General features: G+C 44.0%; 1 protein-coding gene across 1 annotated transcript; it reads left to right on the forward strand.

The window, feature by feature from the left end:
* Positions 1 to 9012: 9012 nt before the first annotated feature.
* LOC311047104 (GMP synthase [glutamine-hydrolyzing]-like) lies at positions 9013 to 11085 on the forward strand (the record flags this gene model as incomplete). Its single annotated transcript, XM_084059695.1, has 1 exon — positions 9013 to 11085. The coding sequence occupies one exon, from the start codon at positions 9013 to 9015 to the stop codon at positions 11083 to 11085; it is 2073 nt and encodes a 690-aa protein (XP_083915821.1).
* Positions 11086 to 11665: the final 580 nt, after the last annotated feature.

The raw sequence follows: 11665 nt of genomic DNA on the forward strand, positions 1-11665 counted from the left end.
ATAGTTTTGCTGTACGGTGCCTTGTGTACTGATTCTTTCTCTTAATACAATGTCAACTTTTTAATTTGAGAACCAGCCTGTGTCCGTCTTTGATTTCGTCTCATACTTTTTACACTGGGTTTTCAGCTGTTTAACTACAAAGAGTTTTAATTAACATAGAGCAGGATTTACGACCCTTATCAGTTCTATCAGTGACTATTATTGTGGGATCGCTTTAGCCATCACCTAATGTTATCTTCACTATTTATTATTATTCCCCCCCTTTTTTGGGTCATTTCAATGGAGAAATGCCATTTAGTGACGTCATAATGCATAATGCCATTCTAGTGAATGGTAATGCCATTCTAGTTATTATTATTCCCCCCGTTTTTTGGGTCATTTCAATGGAGAAGTGCCATTTAGTGACGTCATAATGCATAATGCCATTCTAGTGAATGGTAATGCCATTCTAGTGACGTCATAATACTGATGTCATTGTATTATGACCTACTCTAACACTACTAACACTATCAATACTCAATACCAGCTCAACATTCTTAGCGATCCCACACTGTTTCTTCAGGAACAGTACTTTCTAGTTGTCACTAATGTTATCTTCACTATTTATTGTCTCCGCCAGGAGAGTTTGTTTTCACTTTCCGTCAGCCAAGCAAACATTGGTCGAGCCTCACGTGACACTTGACAATACGGTGAAATAGTGTGATCTGATTGGCTAGTGACATATAACGGGCTATAAATACATGTGTCACTTTGAAAGAGTCTTTGCCTCTTTCAAAGTCAGGTAAGACAGGAATAATCACTAAATGGCTGAGAAATGGCGGATACTGTAACAATTGGATAGGACACTTACACAGACAGGACAGATAGGACACTTACACAGACAGGACGGATAGGACACTTACACAGACAGGACGGATAGGACACTTATACAGACAGGACGGATAGGACACTTATACAGACAGGACGGATAGGACACGGATAGGACACTTATACAGACAGGATGGATAGGACAGTTATACAGACGGATAGGACACTTGTGTCATGTTACTATGACACAGTAACATGTTCTAGTTTTTGTAAGAATTAGAACATAAGAATTAGAACATTCCCAACATTCCCAACACAAGTCTGCTGGCGGAGACTTGTGCTCCGAGGAGCACTTTTTCTAGTTATTATTATATTATTATTATTATTATTCCCCCCGTTTTTTGGGTCATTTCAATGGAGAAATGCCATTTAGTGACATCATAATGCATAATGCAATTCTAGTGAATGGTAATGCCATTCTAGTGACGTCATAATACTGATGTCATTGTATTATGACCCTACTATAACATTACTAACACTATCAATACTCAATACCAGCTCAACATTCTTAGCGATCCCACACTGTTTATTCAGGAACAGTACTTTCTAGTTTCAAGATGGTACAGTATACCCTACGGGAGAATAAAAAATAAAGAACAAAATATACAACACAATAGAGGTTTCAGAATATTCCACTTTATCTTTTTAATCTCATGCAACAAAGTTAAGTCAGTTCCAAAATAAAAATAAAAGCTAATGCATGGTTGGAAACAGCATGGTCTTTTACCAATAAGAAAAGAAAAAAGCTCTGCTATTTTAGGAAAGAAGGAAGCAAAAAAGAAAGTGAACATTTTGGAATAGTTTTGAAAACATTTTAACACAAATGTTCTTATATGGGGGTCCCTGACACATAATCTTTCCAGATGGGGCCAAATATATATAGCAAGGGGGTCCTTGACATGAAACAAGAAATGACTAAAGTCATAATTTAGCCGCGAGCGGCAGGCTTTTTTTGCCCCAATCTGCCGTTGAGAAATTGAAATTTTTAAAAAAAATGAAAAAAAAAAACTTTTTGAAAAAACATTAAAAAAAAAAAAAAACTTAAAAAAAAATATATATGTCCTTTTGAATATGATTTGACATTCATATTATTAGCAGCTGTATTGTGTGTGTGTCCCCCCCCAACTACTCAAGTTAAAGTATCAATACTGCAATGTAGAAGAACTCTGCCAAAAAATGGCATACCTCAATATGACATTTTGCGGCTATATTATGACTTTGTCATGTCTTGTTTTTGTATAGTGCTGTAACATGTTATGGCCTAATCACTGTCATTCAAGCATAAATGTCTTAACATTAAAATAAAAATAAGTAACCGGTATAGGACTAGGCTACCTATTGTGGTACAAAACAAGTCCTTCTGCAGTGAATTACAACATTAGGATTGTGCAGAATTCAAGAAGCTTTATTTGTTACTGACTCATAAAGATACAAGCAGCGAAATGTTGTTGGAACTTGTACCACAGATGGTTCTACATATAATTGATATAATGAAGAAAAGAAAATATTAAGCAAGAAAATAAAATGGACAATAATAACTAAATAAAAATAGCCTACAGATATATACAGTTTTAGGAATACTCTGGGACTTGTCTTAGACAGGCATGTCATCAGTGGTGTAAAGTAACTACATGTACTCAAGTACTGTATTTAAGTACAATTTTGAGGTATTTTTCACTTTACTGTGGTATTTCCAGTTTTCAGTACTTGTACTTCTACTCCACTACATCTCAGAGGCAAATATTGTACTTTTGCTCCACTACAATTATTTGAAAACTTGAGTTACTAGTTACTTTGCAGATATAAATTATTACATTATAAAACATACATTAACCACTTTAGCCCTATTTTATACCAAGGCTATTTGAAAATAGCTGATCTACAAGCTCACAACGTGTCGCATCGCGACACGTTGTGAGCTTGTAGATCTGCTATTTTCAAACATTTGTGTACTTTTACTTTTGGTACTTTAAATACATTTGGATACCAACACTTTTGTACTTTTACTCATGTAAATTTTGAATTGCGGACTTTTACTTGTAACAGAGTACTTCTACATTGCAGTATTAATACTTTTACTCAAGTAAAACATTTGAGTACTTCCACTGCTCCTCAGAGTTAAATCAACACTGAAGCCCTGCGGCTGTTGTAAGTCACAGATGATTAGAAGATTCTCCGCTGGCCGACTTTTTATGACTTAATGACTTTATGACTCTCAGCCTCTCACTCTGTCCTCTCACTATTACGGTTAGCATAGCATGTTGCTAACACATCAACAAAGCAACCACAAACTTTTCGCTGGAGCTGGTGTGTGTGTGTGTGTGTGTGAGAGAGAGAGAGAGAGAGAGAGAGAGAGAAAGAGAGCGTGCGTGCGCGTGTGTGTGTGTGTGTGTGTGTGTGTGAGAGAGAGAGAGAGAGAGAGAGAGGGACTTGGGAGAGGGACAGATGGAGACGGAGGGGGGGGGGGTGCTGCGAGGGGAGGCGGGTGCTGTGAATGACGGCCGTCCATTGGCCGTCCATGGGCTTTAAAGTAGTGTCTCCCCATTGGCTGTAAAGGAGTGAAGGACAGCCAGGACAGCCAATAGACAAATAGGTGTCCCGAAAACATGTCGAAAACATGTCGTGTCGCGAGTGACGATGTCTGAGGCTGTCTGTAGAGCCGCAGCGCTTTCAGCTCACGGCTAAAAATGTTTTAGAAACGCTGTTGTAATCCACTGCAGTGGTGTGCGACCTCATGCTGTCTACATGAACATCAACTGAAGCAGACACTAAAATAAAAAAAAATGAAACTAGAAAAAGTGCTCCTCGCAGCACAGGTCTCCACCAGACCAGGTAGGTTATAGTGGGCTTGAAATGTTCGGTATTCAGTCATTATAGAGGTGCGTGGAATCACTGCGTTCATGATTTGAGGCATTTTGTTGAAAGCGAACAATTCCTGCAAACTTTAGATGGCAATCTTACCAAATCAGGATGGAATATGAAAAATCGGACAGATCCGTCTTGATCACATGACTGTAGAGATAATGTATGTCTCGTCAATGTCTGTTCCAAAATAAAAATAAGAGCTAATGCATGGTTTAAAATGGCAAGGTCTATTACCAATAAGAAAAAAGAAAGCTCTGCTGTTTCCGAAACAAATCCTGAAAATATAAAGATAATGTACCGATTTGTGTGATGTTTGGAAAAAATCCGTAGGAGTAATATCAAACAAATTGCTTTGTAAAAATCTGCCTGCTGGTGGTGCTATAATATGCCAAAGTGAAAAGGGTGGCATTTCTTCCTCAGCCTAGTGGGACTGTGCGTGCAATGGTTTACGGCAATCGGCCGCTGCGTTCATGATTTGAGGCATTTTGTTCAAAACATAACCTGACTCTGTCAAATGGAAGAAGCTTGCGACACATATTTTGTTTCACAGCCTACTTCCATCTGAGACTCCTGAAGCAGAATCGATGACAGGCGGCATTTTTATTTTTTCAAGCTACTTGGCAGGTGATTGGTTGATCCCGCCCCTAGCAGCCACTGATTGGTAAGAACACGCAGCGGTTCGGGCAGCTTTACTCCCTGAGCGATCCCAGACCTCCTTCCTGAAATCAAATGCAAATGGGATTTCCGGAGGGAGGGGGGTTTTAGATGGCAATCAAAATTCACTGCCAGAATAATACATAAATAAATCATCCACTGACAGAGATTCTTTGATTTTCTTACCTTTTCATGTAGTCACAGAATAATTATCTCCAGTATAATCGATCGCCTGATCGTTGCAAAACACAGCGGGGTTTCACTGTGCTTCCACAAAAGATAAAAAAAAGGCATCGCAACCCCCCGTTCGCTTGTTATATGCCGTTGAAAATAGTATGTCTCGTCAATAAAAATATAGTCTGGGAGACTTCGGCTCAGCGCCTGCACAGCAGGGGCGCGGCCACTGCGTTCTGATTCAAATCAACAGCCAATGAAGAAAAGGGGGCGGGATCCACATGCACATTGCGGCCGCCATTGTTGTGTACTGCTGTTTGCCTCTCGTCGGACTGTTTAGACGAGTTGCACAGCTCTCAAACAGGTAAGAGGCGTGTCCGCTCAGATTCTCAGCGTAAGTTACATCCCGCGCACAAATACCAGGGCTCTGGCCCAGAAGTTCCTCGCCCCTCCCATTTGTAGGCGAGAGCTGGCGAAAAATTCTGGGAACTCAGATTAATAAACATAGTAAATAAAACACGGGAGGGAAGATACAGGCGATTTCCCAAATACGTTAACCAGGAAGTGAATGGAGCAGTAAATCTTGGGATCACGTGATCTCCTGGTTCTGTGTGCACCTGGGGATGAAATGGTCACTCATGTGTTAGCGAAGAGCGCCATCTAGTGGAAACACCAAAAAACACAAAAAGTCGTCCTTGGCAGTGAATGAGTTAAGCGTGTGACACTGCTTTATGATGTGTTTCTTTTGTTTAAATGTTTTTAAAGCACATTGAATTTGCCTTGTTGTTGAAATTTGTTGCTATACAAATAATCTTGCCTTGCCTTGCCTTTTCTTGCAGATCGTAATGAAGGCAGCCATCAACAATGTCAAAGCAATGCCAATCAACAGCACTGCCCACCAATAAGTCACAATCCACTCAGAAATGGTTTTCAACAGCTCTGTGATGCTGTGATGCTCAGGTGGGTTGCCCTCCGTACTAGTGGGAGTAGTGGGATTAGTGGGATTGCTTTCTTTGGCAGATTTCAGTTTGCACCTTTTGCCATCATCCTCATCAGCATTATAGCAGGAGGAGTCTTTGCACTGATCACTGTAGCCACAGTCACAGTCTTCATCTTTCTCTACGAGCCCATTACCACAGATTGGCTGGCCAGATTTAACAAAGCAAAAGTGCATCCTCCTCATCAGATTCTTGCTCATGGCATCGATGCTGCATGACGAGAACTTCCTGTTGTTGGGACTGTCCCCTGATGAGCTTTCCGGATACATGATGTAGTTCCCCCGTTCCTTTCCTGGGGTGCATTCAGGCGTTTCATCATGAGGAGCGCCAAAGCTGTGTCCGACCTCATGGGCTAAGGTGAGATGTGAGAGCTTAGGAGGGACATGATTATTGGAGTTCTTCACAGTAACGACGCCTGTGTTCCTAGAATTCTTTTTGAATAACACCCCATGCTTGTCACAGACGGTTGATTCCCAAGCAGCTCCGAGCACGGCCCCAAAATTTCTGTTGGTGAAGACATAGGCCAAACAGTAATTATCATGGTTCTGTTGTGAGAAAAGGCTCATAAACTCTGCCAGACTCAGGTCGGGAAAGCGAAAAGGATTGGACTCGTCATTCACGGCGCTGGTAGTGTTGATGATAATCGTTTTCACCACAAAGTTGATGTTGCGGATGCCATTGAAATCTATGCGCTGATAAATGGCGTTGATAAACTTCACATGGTTGGCGATCTGATCCATGACCTTCTGCCTTGTGCCGTAGTATTCGAAGAAGAGGTGGTCAGTCTGGATTAAGAGCTCACACGTGGTCCTCTGATTCTGTATGGCGACTGGACCAAGAGCTCGGTCCATCAGTGGCTCGTGAACTGGATCCTGGTACTGAGGCAGTGGCTCGTGAACTGGTTCCTTGCGGTACATCTGCATCCCCTTGAACCCTGACTGTTCAGTACAGCCACCCTCATAAGTATAATTGACGTCATCCTCATGATAGATGACAGAGTGATAGGACACATTCCTCTCTTTGAAGTACCTCTCAGAGGGCTCAACGTAGTATGTACCTTGATGTGTTTCGATGTAGCCCTCAAAACGGCCATCAATCACAGACCCATGGGTATAGGTATAGGTACCATTTTCACTGTTGTTGAATGTTTCTCCAGTATAAATGAAGTCAATATCTCTGATATCCATGGGCAGATCATCTGATACCTCTATGGTGACATTTGGAGAAAACTGGGCAGTGTCCCTCTTCATCTGCAGGTTAAAGTCCCTTCCATAAGAGTGGAAGTGCAGCTGCAGCATCTTGTCCTTGACTAGTGACTGCTGTTGGCAGAGGGCTTCTGTGTCATATGACAGGCCCTCATAATGACGGATGTATTTGTTGAGAGGATACTGTCCTTCAATATTCTGTAGAGAGAAAAGCATGAGCAACAGCTGTATACATATAATGCTGAAGAAATTCATCGTAAGCTGAAGATACTAGCTATAGCCGTATGTGGTACACCGGTGGGTAAAATAGTTTGCTTTGTTTACTCTTAATGCACAACTAACATCTACATGAAATGACTAGCACCGACTATCTAATTATTAGACTATTCATCATCTTTTGAGCAAGCAGCCTGTGACGTAAGCCAACTGATGATGAGGTTATTGTGATGTCAGATCTCATTCTATTCCAAATAGAATAGAATAGTATAGAGCACCGGAGTCTTGACGTCACTGCCGCTAGAGGGCGCTATCCCCCTAGGTCGAGGCGTTCTTTTTTGGGTTGAAATCCCCATAGGGGAATCTTAGATCTTCTCATAAGAACCGTGTTCGAAAAATAGACAAATCATCCGGGAGATTTTACTCATATGGACATGAAGCATCGACTGAAGGTGGAAATATACAAATGTACCCAAAGAGTAACACAATAAACGCTTGAAACGAGTCAAACAAACCAACGATTACATTTCCCATGAATGAGGCTGCTGTAGGGACAGTGATTTCGGACCCGGAAGTGTAGTTTTTAAGACTTCTAAGGCAGAATTAATTACATTTTCCCCAGAAGAATCAGAATCAGCTTTATTGTCACATCACAGGTTTACACAGGTTTACACACAGGTTTTACAAGTAAAAAAGTGGGCGAAATTCGTTTTTGTGCATAGTGCCCATCATATCGTTGTTTCCATAGAAAAAAAGAAAGGGAAGAAGAAGGGGGGGGGGGGCAAGGGGGAAAGGAGATCAAACAAGAGAAAAAACAAAAACAAGTCATCTATATATTTACTTACACATGATACCTGAGATAAGATGGAAAGGCGTGTGAGCATAGCAGCAGCTGTATACTGTGTATGATATACTTATGGACGTTAGTTAAGGTGCTAGAAAAACACACAATAAAAAAGACAAAAGTCGTTGTACATGGGATTAAGGTGCAAAATGTCAGTGCGTGTCAACCGCATAATCCACATAGATTAGACTGACACTGGTATAATCCGCAAGTAGGTCCATGAGGAAGAGCTAAAGAAAAGTCAAGTCAATACTTGTCCCTGGTATAATCCACAGGTAGGTCCAAGGAAGAGCTAAATCCAAGTAATTTGTCCCTGGTATAATCCACTGGTAGGTTCAATGAAGAGCAAAGGTCCGAGACCAGCCTGACAGCACCGCCTGTCATCAGGCTGCTGAACAGCCAGGCTCATACTTTGTTCAACAGTCTGACGGCAGCCGGTTGAAAACTGTTCAAGAAGCGTGTTGTGATCGTTACATTTTTGTTGTTGTTGTATTTAATCAAAATAACAACAGTGAAAACAGTATGAGCAGATTTCAATTAAATGTGTTAATCACAGGCCCGGGCCGCTTATTAAAAAAAGAAGCCAAACACACACATTTCAGGTAGCACCACAGAGAAAACAGCGACGGACAGACAGAGGAACCACACACACACACACACACACACACACACTCACTTTCTTACTTGCTTGCTGCTTATGGTAGTCCATCGTGGCCGATGATGACTTCTGCTACAATTTGTGGGTCCTTTGATGACTGTATAATGAAAGTCTGTTTGCGTTCACACCCGTAACGAACCGGACCGTGGTTCGCTTTGAAGCGGAACAAGTTCACACTTTTCATGACCATGGTCCGCTTGTTTGATTCGCACCAGGGTTCGAATGCACGTTCACACCACTCCAAACGAACCGGACCAAAGGAGTAAGCAGACCGTGGTCCCTTTTAAACTAACCAAACATTTCTGGTGTGAACGAGCCCTGAAACTTTATAATAGACGCCAGTGGGGCTCTGATCGGGGCTGAAACCTTGCCCGAATTTGGAGTCATACGTCATAGATTATGTCATAGTCGTCTGACATCATAGATGACTGATGTGGCGTCTCACTGAGCTGCGTGTGAGATCAGGGACACTGAGGAGGAGAGAAGGGAAGAGAGGAGAGAGACATAATTTCCAACACACTACAGTCATCCATGGATCTGTGCAACAGAGTTAGCAAGTTCAACATCAACAGCGAGGTGCAGAATGGGTCATGTGAGGGGGCCGTGGTGATCCTGGACGCGGGGGGCCAGTACGGGAAGGTGATTGACAGACGAATACGGGAGCTGTTTGTGTGCTCTGAGATCCTGCCCTTAGAGACTCCTGCCTTCACTATCAGAGAACAGGGCTTCAGAGCGATCATCATTTCTGGAGGCCCTGCCTCTGTTTATGCAGAAGACTCACCCTGGTTTGACCCAGCCATATTTGCTATTGGAAAGCCTGTCCTAGGAATCTGTTATGGCATGCAGATGATGAACAAAGCTTTTGGTGGCACAGTACACAAGAAGAGTGTGAGAGAGGATGGAGTGTTCAACATTGGACTGGACAACACCTGCTCTCTCTTCAGAGGCCTGCAGAACGAGGAGATGGTGCTTTTGACCCATGGAGACAGTGTGGACAAGGTGGCCGATGGCTTCAAGGTGGTGGCCCAGTCAGGCGACATCATTGCTGGTATTGCCAATGAGCAGAAGAAGCTGTACGGAACACAGTTTCACCCGGAAGTAGATCTGACCGAGCCGGGAATTGAGATGCTACGCAACTTCCTGTTTGAGATTGCAGGCTGCACCAGCAACTTCACAGTACAGAACCGCCAGCAGATCTGCATCAGTGAGATCAGAGAGAAAGTAGACAAGTCTAAAGTACTGGTGCTATTGAGTGGTGGTGTGGACTCGGCAGTGTGCACAGCACTGCTGAACAAGGCTCTGAACAAGGACCAGGTGATAGCGGTTCACATCGATAATGGTTTCATGAGGAAGAGAGAGAGCCAGAGTGTCAAGGAGGCCCTCACCAAACTGGGCATGAAAGTCAGAGTGGTAAACGCAGCCCATACCTTCTACAATGGAACGACAACCCTGCCAATCTCAGAGGAGGACAGAACACCACGGAAGCGAATCAGCAAGACCCTGAACATGACCACCGATCCTGAAGAGAAGAGGAAGATCATTGGAGACGTCTTTGTCAAGGTGGCCAACGAGGTGATACGAGAGATGAATCTGAAGCCAGAAGACGTTCTCCTGGCCCAGGGTACTCTGAGGCCTGACCTTATCGAGAGTGCCTCGCACATCGCCAGCAGCAAGGCTGAAGTCATCAAAACGCACCACAATGATACTGAGCTCATCCGCAAGCTCAGAGATGAGGGAAAGGTAATCGAGCCTCTGAAGGACTTCCACAAAGATGAGGTTAGAGCGCTGGGGAGAGAGCTAGGTTTGCCAGAGGAAATAATCTCTCGACACCCTTTCCCTGGTCCTGGTCTGGCTATAAGGGTGATCTGTGCAGACGAACCCTATGTCTGTAAGGAGTTTGCTGAGACCAACAACATCCTCAAAATCATCATAGACTTCTCCACCAGCGTCAAAAAGCCAAATGTGTTGCTGCAGAGAGTCAGGTCATGTATATCAAAAAAGGAAGAGGAGAAACTCATGCAAATCACCAGCCTTCATTCACTCAATGCCTTCCTACTGCCTATCAAAACTGTGGGTGTCCAGGGTGACTGTCGGACCTACAGTTATGTGTGTGGTGTTACCTCTAAAGAGGCTCCCCACTGGGAGTCCCTCATGTTCCTCGCCAGACTCATCCCACGCATGTGTCACTGCATCAACAGAGTTGTGTATGTGTTTGGCTCCCACATGAAGGACCCCCCCACAGACATTACCCCAACCTTCCTGACTACAGGTATACTGAGCACGCTCAGAGAGGCTGACTTTGCAGCCCACTCTATTCTGAGAGAGTCTGGCTACTCTGGTCAAATCAGCCAGATGCCAGTTATCCTGACCCCCCTGCACTTTGACCGTGACCCCCTGCAGAAGCAGCCGTCCCGCCAGCGGTCCGTGGTGGTCCGTACCTTCATAACCAGCGACTTCATGACGGGGATCCCTGCAACTCCTGGTCACCACATCCCTGAAGAGGTGGTGCTAAAGATGGTGAATGAAATTAAGAAGATCCCAGGCATCTCCAGAGTCATGTACGACCTGACCTCCAAACCACCTGGCACCACAGAGTGGGAATAGAATCCCACCATGATGAAACACGACTACCAAGGACACGTGCACCCAACATCAGAAATGTGAAGGAAAGGTAGATCATTCTCACCAGATCTGCTATTTACAGTGTGTGTCTGCTTGACACTGACACTCAACCAAGTATAAATCAGATTAGACCTCGCTGAGTTGTGCCTGGAAAAAGCCACCTTTTTGTAGAGGTAACGGCCCGACTAGTCTAAAACGTACACAGAATAGGCTATCTGCTGCTGTTCTTCTCTCTGGAGCATCTCTCTGTACTCGCAGTAGCACCTGCGACCTGGCCATCCTTGGGCAGCCTCCCACGGACGGGCTGCAGAGCAGTTGCGGAGGTCGTGGCACTAACCCCCTACCGACTTAGGTCATGGCTATCACTGGCCCCCTACCAACTTGATGTGACCCTGCCCACCCGTACTGACCCCAGCCCGTGGTAACCGCACTTGCTCCGGCCAGACCGCAGCAGTTGTGCTCCTTCTCTCTGCTCCTCTCTCACACAGTTCCCTCTCCGACTGCCTTCTTCGTCTCTGCCAGTCCCCTCTTATAGGCCTCTTAATTGGTGGCCACACCCACA

Source organism: Gymnoscopelus microlampas (genome assembly GCF_963454915.1).
Source record: "Gymnoscopelus microlampas genome assembly, chromosome: 6".
Lineage (NCBI taxonomy): Eukaryota > Metazoa > Chordata > Actinopteri > Myctophiformes > Myctophidae > Gymnoscopelus > Gymnoscopelus microlampas.